The 12,646-nt window shown below is 42.1% G+C and overlaps 1 protein-coding gene across 12 annotated transcripts in view; it reads left to right on the forward strand.

The window, feature by feature from the left end:
* Nucleotides 1-12,646, forward strand: part of gtdc1 (glycosyltransferase-like domain containing 1) — a 473,428-nt gene that overhangs the window by 142,965 nt on the left and 317,817 nt on the right. For all 12 annotated transcript variants that reach the window (XR_011592646.1, XR_011592645.1, XM_070875364.1 and 9 more), the window contains exon 3: nucleotides 10,461-10,628. Coding sequence is in view for 10 of the 12 variants with exons in the window: in XM_070875364.1 (XP_070731465.1) it covers nucleotides 10,461-10,628 (168 nt within the window). In the remaining 2 variants the exon portion in view is untranslated. The remainder of the gene's footprint in view (nucleotides 1-10,460; nucleotides 10,629-12,646) is intronic.

Below are 12,646 nucleotides of genomic sequence, written 5' to 3' on the forward strand. Positions count from 1 at the left end.
GTTGGGAAATGACGGTTTGAAAAAGAGTTGGTAATCCCACCACCTACACAAAAATTTCCTCTCCATTCACTTGAAAAGAAAAATACTGTTGGTAAGGATTCCCCAGAGGGGCCAATGGAGCCTCCAGGGACTTCCTCAGAGCAAAAGACTCAGTGCAGCCATCAAAACATCGTCCGTTCTTTCATTTAAAAAAAATTAAGCTTGTATGCCTCAAATTGTCAGAAGGGATTTGTTTTATAGCCAAAGGGGCTAACAATGACAACATTTACCACCTCGTCTATCACCCCTCGCCCACCCGGCCTACTGAAAGATTGCTGATCTCTTAGAGATCATATCATTTTGTAAAAAAAAATCGTCCACAGTTTGCAGCAAAATTGCCGAGTATACATTATCGGAACATAAATTCCCGTACTTCTGTCTCACATTGGCTGATGAATCTCTCAATTCCACTTTTTAAAGCATTTGTTCTAATTCAGCTGCAAGAAACAGTCACAGGATGTGCAGTCTCTCTCTTTTTGTGATACGTGCAGTCTGTTTTCAGGTCAGACTCACATCCTGAAGAAACAAGAGAATGCGGAAAGCTGGAGTTCAGCTGCAGTTCAGGAAACTGGCATCACAGTCTTTTTCTGACTACGTCCAGTTCTGATACACAATTATTTTCAGAATTCCAGCTGGCTGCTCTACTTTATCAAAACATTGGTCAGCAATGCGCAATTGGTCAGAATTCCATTAGGATGGACAAAAATGCTGCCAAACATGCTTACAACAGGAATAACTACACAGCAGAAACCTTTTAATATCAAATGTTCATTGTCATGACAGTATTTTGCTAAATCATTGCCTATTGGATACTTAAGAGTGAATGTCACTATCAGTACTTCTTTTTGAAAGTCATTTAACATGAGTTGTTATTAGCTTTAACATCCTTTCAACTAAACAGTGTTGTCCTTTAGGGGGATCCACAACTTTTTTTTTACTCCAGAATCACCTTTATCACCAACATACACCAGATTTGAATGCAGCCTCAGTTTAGATTAGTGCTGTGATAAGATTAGATAATCCACAAACCTGTTTGGAGCAAACGTTTTTCCCTCTCCTCTCCTGAACCACTGGCAAGTTTTGTAAAAGAAAGACTTGCATTTATATAGCGCTTTTCATGACCACCGGGCATCCCAAAGCACTTTACAGCCAATTAAGTACTTCTTTGGAGTGTAGGCACTGTTGTAATGTAGGAAATGCGTTAGCGAATTTGCACTCAGCAAGCTCCCACAAACAACAATGAGATAATGACCAGATAATCTGTTTTTGTTATGTTGATTGAGTGATAAATATTGGCCAGGACACCGGGGATAACTTCCCTGCTCTTCTTCGAAATAGTGCCATGGGATCTTTTACATTCACTTGAGAGAGCAGATGGGGTCTTGGTTTAACATCTCATCCGAAAGACGGCACCTCTGGCAGTGCAGCACTCCCTCAGCCTAAATTTTTGTGCTCAGGTCTCTGCAGTGAGACTTGAACCCACAATCTTCTGACTCCGAGGCAATGGTGCTACCAACTAAGCAACTTTGATAGCTTTTTTGTTTATTTTTGTTCATTTCGAAGTAGTGCCTTCAGCCTTGAAGTAGTTACTGAGTCTAATGTTACGAAGGGGACTAACTAACATCTGTAGTGACAAAGTAACTGTAGTGACCTGTAGTGAAAGTACTTCAGCCTCAGTTTAGTGGATTAAGTCAGCTCTGTCAAACTCAGCCACTTTCCCAGAGCAAGATCCTAACGATGTTCTGACTGCAGTCTATTCCATGGTACTATTTCGAAGAAGAGCAGGGGAGTTATCCCTGGTGTCGTGGCCAATTTTTATCCCTCAATAAACATAACAAAAACAGATTGGGCCGAAAAATTGCGGTCGGAGGCTTCCTTCGTACGTATGCCTCTGACCTGAAAAAAATCTACGAAACTACCTGTTAGTCCTGGAGGAACGTAGGTCTGCGGCCTTCATTCACTGTGCAGCATACGGGGACCTGTCTCACTTTTGAACACATTTTCTGGAATCGTATGGGCCTAGACTGCCAATCACTAGTATTCTCATTTATAAAAATAGTTGCTCTGTTTATACCGGCTCCCATTACTATCAATGAGAATAACCCCTAACACAACGAAACACAGCACAATAAATTTAAAAAAACAAATCACCTCACATATTTAAAATTAATTCAAATTAAATGTTTTAGAAAAAATATAAATTTGGGGGAATTTTTTTTAATGTGTTTTAATAGGGTTAAAGATAAACCTACCTTAATGGACAGGGTTCTTAATATTAAAATGAATGATTAAATTTAATTTTTCTATGTTTTAAAAGTGTTCAGCTGGTAAAAGTAAGCTATGCGCAAATAACCCAATCTCTCCTGCGCGGATGTCCTTGTCCTGAGAACCGGCTTTTGCAAGGCCTCGCCGCTTCTGTCCGTGTGCACTTCGTACGGACCCGGCGAGGCCGCAATATTTAGCCCAATATCTGGTCATTATCACATTGCTGTTTGTGGCAGTTTTCTGTGCGCATGTTGGCTGCCGCGTTTCCCACATTACAACAGTGACTACACTCCAAAAGTACATCATTGGCTGTAAAACGCTTTGAGACATCAGATGGTCGTGAAAGGCGCTATATAAATACAAGCCTGTCTTTCTTTCTATTCAAGAATAATATGTACAAATAAGGAGAAAGACCAAAATGAAAGGATGTTAAAGCCAATAACAACTTGTGCTCAGTGATTTTTTTAAAAAGAAGTATTGATCGTGACGTTCATTCTTTTAAGTTTTCCATAAGTGATGATTTAGTAAAATACTATCCTGACTATGAACATGTGATATTAAAAGGTTTCTGCTGTGTAGCTATTCATGTTTGACAGCATTTTTGTCCATCCTAATGGAATTCTGCTTTATTTATATTGCACAAGTCATTATAATATGACCTAATGAGCAATGAGACCTTAAATATTTACTTTTTAATCCAGAGTATACAAAATAGTCCTGTATTGTTTGAGACCAGATGTTGCAATCTGCTGAATACCGTTTTTGTCAATGTGCTTTCTTTTTGCTTTCTTAAATCGAACTATTTTATGAAACATGATCTAAAATATTAATATTGAGGAAGTGTGGAGCACAGATCATAACGTTAGAACATTATCTCTAGATTAATGTTCAAACTACTTTTGAAACCAAGACTTAATTTTAAGAGTAGTTTCTTAGGACTCAATTTTCCCCAATGTCGTTTTTTGGCGTATTGCAAGAGTTACGGCCATTTTTTTTAGCCCAGACTACTCCAAAAAAATAACTTGCAAGTTTCCTCGTTCTAATTTTTGAAATTGGCACCGCGCAACCTGTCCTTTAGCTTTGGGGCGTGGAACCTAATGTCTGTGCCGAAAAAAACAATGCCCTCTCCCTTCTGCGCATGCGCAAAAAGAAATGATGCATTTTCCGTGACTGCTATGGGCGTGCATGCCCAGTACAGCTCCCGGTCTGCATTCGGCCATTTTTAAAGAACCAGTTGTGTGTATTTCTCAATGGAAAAATCGGAGCTGCAATATGCAGCGCAGCTCAAGGACCAAGAATTTCTCTCAGGATGAAGAGAAGGCACTAGTTACTGTAATTAAGGCCAGATGGCACGAACTGGACACCAGCAGAGGTCACACAAAAGTTTCACCAAAAGAAATGAAGAAACACTAGAACCAACTAGCAGAAGATTACTGTGTAATGGTGACCACCCTGAGATCTGGAGGCCAGTGCAAAAAGAAATGGCAGGACTTTGGTCAAGTAGTTAGTGTAAGTAATATTTTCATTTTTTCATTGGAATTGCAATTGTAAATGTGACCATCTGTATGCCCCACCCAGCAGAAAGACACCCTCTCTAAAAAGTTATATTTTCATCTTTGCAGAGGAAGGTGGCACATAACAAACGGGAAAGAATTCGAACAGGAGGAGACCCGGCAAATCTGCGCCCACTGACACCCTTGGAAGAAAGGGTCGCTGCTTTGATGGGTCCTGCCTAGAGAAAAGCAATCACCACTGCACAAGCTGGGCCCACACGCGAGGGAGAGAGTAAGTCCTGCAAATTCCACAGTCTGGCTTTGCTAAATGTTAAGTACTGCGCGGGCTAGCCATGCTTCGGTTCATGGGGATGTCTCCGTCATCTTAAAATTTGTAAGTGATCTTAAAGTTTGTAAGCAATCTTAACTGAAAACTTTAAAGTTTGATAGAAGAATATTTTTATTAAAGTTAAGTATAAACAAATGTAAAACTTTTGAATAAAATATATTTTAAATTGTAACTGAATCAATTCCATTTGTTCCATTATTAACATAACTTTTTGGACTAAAGAATAATCATTGCCATTATTTGTTCATTAACACAACACAATAAACATGGTCCATTTGGAATAGCTGCCGCTGAGCCTTCAGGCAGTAAAGCGTTCACGGACTAGCTGCTGACGCAAGGCTCGAGCAATCGTTAAAGGGGCACAACGGCTTGCCCTCCTCCGCCGCCGTGCTCTGGGTTCAGGTGATTGCATGGCTTCCTCGTCCTCCTCCTTCTCATTTGTATCTTTTTCCTCCTCATCAGCCACTCTCACCTCAGGTGGGTCTTCTACTACCAAATGCTGCTGCCTTATGATGGCTAAGTTATGCAGCATGTAGCACACAACAGTGAACTGACCAACAATCTTGGGAGTATTGCAAGTAGCTTCTGGAGTAGACCAAGCATCGGAAACGCTGTTTCAAGATACCAATGGTCCTCTCTATTATGCTGCGCATCGCAATGTGCGACATGTTGTATTCCTGGTCAGCTTTCATCCGAGTTACGTGTAGGGGCCTCATGAGCCAGGTGGCAAGGCCGTCCCCTTTGTCTCCCAGCAGCCAGCTCTGCCCTTCTGCTTGCTGCTGAAACATAGCAGATATATCGTCCATGCGTAGGATGAACGCATCATGGGTGCTCCCAGGGTATCTCGCATCAACTAACATGATGCGATGCATGTCGTCACAGACGAGCTGCACATTCACGGAGTGGAAGTCTTTTCTGTTCCTGTTCATCTCGGAATCCTCCAAAGGTGCTCGCAAAGCGATGTGGATACAATCAATGCAGCCTTGTACCTTTGGGAAGTCAGCAATCCTGGAGAAGGCCACAGCCCTGTCACGCATTGCCTGGGGAACTTTATGTGGTCATTCATCCGGGCATATAGTGCAGCAGTCACCTGCCGAATGCAGATATGTGTTGCATGTTGAGAAATGGCGCACACATCCTCTGTTGTGGCCTGGAATGATCCAAATGCATAAAATGAAAATGCATCTATCTCCTTTACTTCAACTGACAAAGCAGTCCTCCTAATGCTTCTTGGGTGCAGGTCTGCTTTTACTAACCCACAGATTTCGGTTACAACAATTTTGCAGAAACGCAGCCTTCTCATATAGTCTGCATCACTCAGGTGCAAGTATGAAGTCCTGTCTCGATATATCCGATGTGGGTTAGGCCTCCTGCCCATCATCCTACATGCTCTGAGGTTCCTGATGCGATGATGTCGAATCAATCGTCTCCTCCGCAGCACCATCATGCAGAAAGCTTGCATGAGGTATGGCATTGCCAATATTGCCCCCATAATTAAATTGTAACTTTGCAAGAAGCTCAAAAGAGCAGGACAAGTGACTTAATGCTTCTTTCCCCCTTTCTCTCCTCAAGGTCGACACCCTAGTACGGACCACACCCGGTCTGTGCATGCGCAATAGGCTTGCTTAGAACGGGAAGGTAGGCATTCAATGAAGACATTTGGGGCAACGACGTCGAATACAATTCTTTAATTTTAGTTTTTTTCCAAAGTATCACCCCACCACCGACCGAACGTCTCCTCACCGGGCTCGAGGATCTGCCGGCAGAATTGCTCCCTCACCCGGACACGGGCTTGGCGTCCACCACCCCCCCCCCCCCACCCCACCAGGTTTCTTTTGAAGCTGCTGTATGTCTCCGCGTTCTCATCCCTTCAATTTGGCTTCCACCCCCTCCCCTGCGCTTCTTTTGACGCTGGTGTATGTCAATGAGTTCTCATTCCTTCAGTTCGGCTTCCACCTTCCCTCCCAACCCTCTGTACTTCTTTTGAAGCTGAGCCCCTGTGTCCGGGCGAGGAAGTGATCCTGCCGACCGATGCTCCGACTCTCGAGCCCGTTGAGGAGACGTTCGGTGGTGGGGTGGTACTTTGAAAAAAAATCAATAATTAATGAATTGCATTAGACTTCCATTTTCTCCCTTTTGACTTTGAAAAAAATTAAGCTTCATGATGCATATCCTTTGTCTTCTTGACTCCCTCCAAAACTTCGCAAAGAAACAATGCCTTCTTTCTTCGCAGATTTTTTAATGTGTGCTAGTTTTTCTTAAATGCCCAGAATGTTTTTTGGGAGCGTTACATACATCATGCTAGGAAGAATGTAAGTTGGCCAAACTTGCTTAAATGTGGAAAAACTAGCGCAGACCTCAGGTTATGCTTCCTGTGACGCAAAAAAATGCTAACCTAAAAAAATCGTAACTAACTGAATTATGCTGGCGCAGAAACTTTTGGAAAACTTGAATATTTTAATTTACGCCAAAAACAGCGGCGCAAACCAAAAAACACATAACTTGGCAAATTGAGCTTTTAATTAGTACTCCTTAGATTGGTAGATGATTTGGTACAGCCTTTTATGTTTTCTGATATCTCTCTTGTTTTTAAGTTGACCTGTTCCTCCGTCTCTGACAATGCAGCTGTGTAGCCAGTTGTTCCAAGAGTGTATGAGAACAGCCTGGGTTAATTTGACCTTGTTTCTCTTCCACCACCATTTCTCTCTGCGGGGCAGTACAGAACCTTCACTCTACATTCCTCTCTGTTGGCCAGTCAGAGATTGGAATTGTGGGAAGGAATCTGCATCCTACCATTGTGGTGCAAGTTGTTGGCACCTGAATGTGTGACAGCAGTAGACCAGCACGCTAATGAAGCTTATTTGAAGAGGAGTAAAGGAATGAGTGAAACTTGTTCAATCATGGGATTTCTGTATTCATATTTAAACAACTTGCATTTAAAGCAAACCTTTAACATAGAAAATTCCCCCAAATGTAAGGGCAAATTAAATGCTCAGTCAAAGGAGGCGATATTAAGTAGGTTTCAAGAAGGTCTTAAAGGAGCCAGGAGTGGTTTGGTAAGGAACTCTAGAGCATGGGGCCGAGAGGCTGGCCAGCCAAGCATTGAAATAGTCAAATTTGAGGTGGCAAAGGCATGGCTGAGGCTTTCAGCAGCAGATGGAGTGGATATGGCGTTGGCAACTCAGCTAAGACCCAAATAGGATACTGAGGATGTGAATTGCCTGGTTCAGCCTGAGATAGTGGCTGGACAGGAGCATGGAATCGATGGCAAGGTTATGGGATTTCTGGTGGGAGGCCAAAAGTGATCGCTTCGGTTTTACCAGTGTTTAGCTGGAGTAAATTACGTGTCAACCAAGACTGGAGCAGTGTGACAACATCGAGGCAGTGAAGGGGTTGGGACTGGTAGAGCTGGCTGTTGTTGGCGTCTATGTGGAAAATAAACCCTTGTCTGCGATGGATGAAGCCAAAGGGCAGCATATAGATAAGGAAGGGGTCAAGGACAGATCTTTGGTGGACTCTAGAGGTAACTGTTTGCTGGCAGGAAGAGACACCATTGCTGGCGATAACTCTGGCCATGATCAGTTAGGTAAAAGTGGAATCAAGTGAAGGTAGTCTCACTGTTGAACAACAAAGGACGGCATCGGAGGCAGATGGTGTGGTCAAACATGTCAATGGTTGCAGGAGGGTTAATAGTTGCAGAGGATGTCATTTGTGAATTTGCTTGGAGCCATTATGATGTTGTGACAGTGGTTGAGCTTTCAATGGAGAGATTTAAACAGGTTGTTGTGTGAAAGATGGGCATGAATTTGGCTGGCGACCACATGTTTTGGTGATGAAGAGAACATGGGTCAGAAGTTCAGCTCGGTGTCAAATAGAACAGCGCGGTTGCAAACAGTCTGGTTCAGCCTGAGACCATGGCCAGGGAGGGGGTTGGAATTGGTGGCTAAGTAATGGAGTTTGTGGCGGGGGTCGAAGATTTTGGAGATGGGGTTTGATGATGGCAGATTTGAAAGGGATGGGACAGTACCTGAGGAGAGGTAACTGTTTACAATATCAGCTAGCATAGGGGCCAGGAAGGGAGGTTGGCTGGTCAGCAGTTTAGTGGGACAAGATGAGCTCAGAGGGCATGAGGAGAGACAGGAGAGAAACCCAGCTTCAGGGCTGGAGCAAGGGGTAGCCTGAAGGAGCGGTTTGGCTAGGTGGTAAAAGGGAATGGGGGGGGGGGGGAGGAAACAGTAGATTCAGCTAAACGGACAGTCCACAATAAGGTTGCGGATGGCAAGGGCCTTGTTCACGAATGTGTGGACTCGAAAGAAATGCAGAGAGGTGCGGTGATTGTTGATCAGCTGGCAGAGTCCAAGGGAGTAGTTGTGAGTGGGGTGAGGAAGATGGGATGGGATGGGATGGCAATTAGTTCCCAGCAGGTGCACTGGTCAGGAAGGTCGGTGGGACAGGAGTATTGGACAGTTGGGGTTACTGCTTGTAAGGAGCCAACAATGGGGCCCTTTGGAGAATGCCCAGAGACACACAGGATAGCTGTGGGCTTCTTCAAGGGTATTTCAAACCTGGAACGCAGCAGAAATGATGTTGATGTGTTGGGTTCGGGATTGTGAGGGGAACAAAGTACCCAAGAGGGAAGAAATGGTAGGTGACAAGTCTGGATGACAGGAAGGGGATGGGAGAGAAGAGGCCATTAGGTACCAAGAAGTAAAAAAGGCAGGTAGAAGTAATGGCCTTGGGTCCGGAATGCTAGCCAAATAGTACATGTGAATGGGCACGTGGAATTCAGGTTACAGATCAAATAAGAAATGTCCTGGTCATAAATGGTGGATCAAAAATTGATACACTTGGTACCCTAATGTTGCCATAACATGTTACAATATCTAATTAAGCAACTGTCAGCCCACAGGTGCAAAACTTCACTAAATCAACAATCCCACCAAACACTAAAGCAAGGCTTAACAGAAATTGCCCTTTTTTATCTGGATCTTGCTCTGCAGGTTCAGTGGGTAAACAAAATAATGCCTTATCTGTCCTGATTCTCTAATGGTTTACTGGGTAAATGCAGCAATATATGTTTTTTGCTGAGTCCCTGATAGTTTAGTGTCTAAACAGCCATGGTGGAAAAGCGTGACTACACAGTACAAGAATATCAAGAGTCACTGTTGCATTACATCCCATTGGTTCCATGAATATGGTATCGCACCAGGACTCATTTGATGTTCCATTGATTGAAATGGTCAATCATTTTATTTAAAAAAATGTTTGAATGGAGAAAGTTTAATGATCTGAAAACTTGCTTTACATTCACGTATGGCATCAAGGGGCATATGATTTTATTTTATGCCCATAGTTGCATGGCGTGCTATACAATGTACACAGTTTTACGATTAATTATTGGCGGTGGTTTTGATAGTCACTTTTGAAAGAGTGGTACTTATTTTTAAGGGCTTTTTGATGGAAGTTTTGTATGTTTTAGAATTGTTTAAGGGCATTTCAATGGACAGCAGTTATGGCAGTGGTGTGAGCATGTGGTTCACCTTGAAAATGTTGAAGAGAGAGTTGTGACAAATTGGTATCATACTGGGTTACCCACATTGCTGCAAGGACATAGCCAATATATAAAGTTTGTTTTCAACACTCCTATTTCTTTGTGGTCATTTTAGTATCTGTGCTGAAAATGTCTTAACGGTTAGTTTTTTTTTAATAAAAAAAAGAATCTTGTATTTATTATTTTTCATGATTAACTGTTGGTATTTCCAGAGGTTGAAGATTAATTGACTCCAGTTAACTTTCAAAATCGCCGTGGCCAAATAAATTTCTAGGGGGATACTGGAGTCATTAGTCAGCAGTTCACAGTACTGTTTGCCAAAAGAAACTTTTTTTGGATATCCATTTCACTCATAAAAAAAATATTGTGGTCGTTCAACAGCAAGATCCTACAAGAAATAGGAAATTTTAATGAGTCCAGCAATCCAAGTATTCCCCATTCAATCTTATCTTTGTTCCATTTGTCCTTCAGATATCGCTTTTCTTGCCTCTTTCAATAAAATCCATCTTGTCTCCTTTTTATGCTGCAGCTTACAGTAACAGAGCTCAAAAGACCAATGCAATGCCAACTCTTTTTAGTTGGAGTTCATAGCAGTCGCCTTAAAAGATCAAAACTTTCAGTGCAGCTACATGGTATTAATACTCAGCTTCTGATGTGTCCCTGTAGGGTTTTTTTTTCTTTGCTTTGGTGTGGGGGAAGGGAGTGATGGATATCCTATGGAACATGCTCAATATTTGCAAACACTGCTGTCCTTGTTTTATAGGGTCCTATTCACAAGCTCAGTCCTTAACCTGGCTGAACTGGTTGCCCTCCGACCTGACCTTGCCAAATTGAAAAAGGTCCTATACTTTCATGAGAACCAGTTGGTATATCCTGTCCGGAAAAGCCAGGAAAGAGACTTCCAGTATGGATACAACCAAGTGATTTCATGGTAGGTGAGCTTGCATGTCATCATTTTTGTTGATGTTGTTACTCGTTACTTTTCCCCCTAATGAGCAGGCTTCAAAACCTATTGACAAGCTTGTAATATAATAGACCATACACTTTGTATTATCAGGAGTGTTAGTTACTCGTAGTCTCAAAATAACAATCTCTTCCAGTAGAGCCATTTAATTCTAATTCTGGAGTCAATCTTTATGAAGAACAGTATGATTGCTGTGGTGTTTTCATAGCCTCAGTGTTATGAGATTCATAACAGGATGTGTGCGCATATAAAATTATACTAATAACCCACTACAAGGTTCTCGGGTGTGTCAAAATACATTTGTGCAACCACTAGACAAGGTAAAACTGCCTTCATATTCAGTTCTGTTAATGTTATAAGTCTTAAGGCATGAAAGAGATTAGTTATTTGCTTTGGCTAAAGAATTGACCCATTCTCCCTGTAGTGTGGGATTATTGGTTAAAAATGGCAACTGTGTTTACCCACTTGCTGAATGGATCAGTTCTTGGGGGGGGGGGGGGGGGGGGAACAAATATTTTGTACATTAGTTAAGTATTATTTACTGTGTAACAGACAATCAAATTTTGAAAATATGTCACTGATATGAGCATATAATAAATAAATATATATATATATATGTGTGTGTGTGTGCGTGTTTAACCTATTTTTCTGCATCTTCTGAATCTTGGATAGAGATATTGGGTATGGCGAAATTCTATAGTGGAATAATTGCAGGCCATATTACATGGGAGACTGTAAAGAGGATTCAAGGACCACATTGGAAACATTGTAATGGTGAAAGAATTTTGCATATCCAAAACAATTATAATACAAGTTCTTGAAACAAAAAGATTGAACTTTACTGTTATGTGGTAATTAAACGATTCAGCCCTGAAAATATTAACTTGAACAGATAAGACTTGGTTAAGTAGCTTAGGTTGTGGTAAATTATGCATTTATTGGGCACCATTAATAGAAAAAGGTTTTGCAAGGCACTTCACCGATGGTGGTGGTGGAGGTGTGGGGAACATAGGAATAGGAGCAGGCCATTTAGCTCCTTGAGCCATTCAGTGAAATAATGGCTGATGTGTAACCTAACTCCATTCACCCGCCTTGGCTCCATATCCCTTAATATCCTTGGTTAGCAAAAATCTATCGATCGCAGATTTAAAATTATTAATTGAGCTGCCATCTACTTTTTGTGGGAAGGAGTTCCACACTTCCACCACCCTTTGCACGAAGAAGTGTTTCCTAACTTCTCTCCTGAATGGCCTGGCTCTGATTTTAATTTATGTGCTCTTGTCCTAGACTCCCCCACCAGCTGAAAAAGTTTCTCTCTATCTACCCTATCAATTTCTTTCAAAATCCTAAAAACCTCAAACAAATTCCCCCTTAACCATCTATATTCCAGGGAATACAAACCAAGTTTATGCAATCTCATCTCGCAATCTAAACCTTGGAGCCAGATAAAGGACAAGATGCTGAGCCAAAATGGGATAGTCAGAAGAGATTACTGAAAGGTTGGTTGAAAATTGAGAAGAATTTTAACATAAACAGTGGCGAGAGTAATGATGAGGTGGATGGACTTAGGGAGGGAAGTCCAGAAAGAAAGGACAAAGATGAGCAACAAAAGCTGGGGAGGTGGCGGGGGAGAGTTGATGGTGAGTACTACAGACAGAGTTGGAGAACAATGTTTCCGGAAGGGGAAATAAGGCTGCAAGAGGTTGCAGAGGTTCTGGAGGGTTTTGAACAGTTGGGCAAAAGTATTAAATTTCCTGTAAAAGTCAGGGAGCCAATGTAAGAAAGTGGGAGTTCTGGATGAATGGCAGTTAGTGCAGAATAGGAGATGAGCTTACAGAGTTTTGAAAAGTTGGTGGGGAGGGGTCAAACATTGGGCAGAGAAAAATAATCCCCCAAAAAAATAAAATGCATCTTTTGGTAAGGAGGAGGAGGCATTTGGTGTAATACTGAGGAGCTGCAACTGGAGGACAAATACAGCAGAAAAG

This window comes from Pristiophorus japonicus, chromosome 3 (assembly GCF_044704955.1).
Source record: "Pristiophorus japonicus isolate sPriJap1 chromosome 3, sPriJap1.hap1, whole genome shotgun sequence".
Classification (NCBI taxonomy): Eukaryota; Metazoa; Chordata; class Chondrichthyes; family Pristiophoridae; genus Pristiophorus; species Pristiophorus japonicus.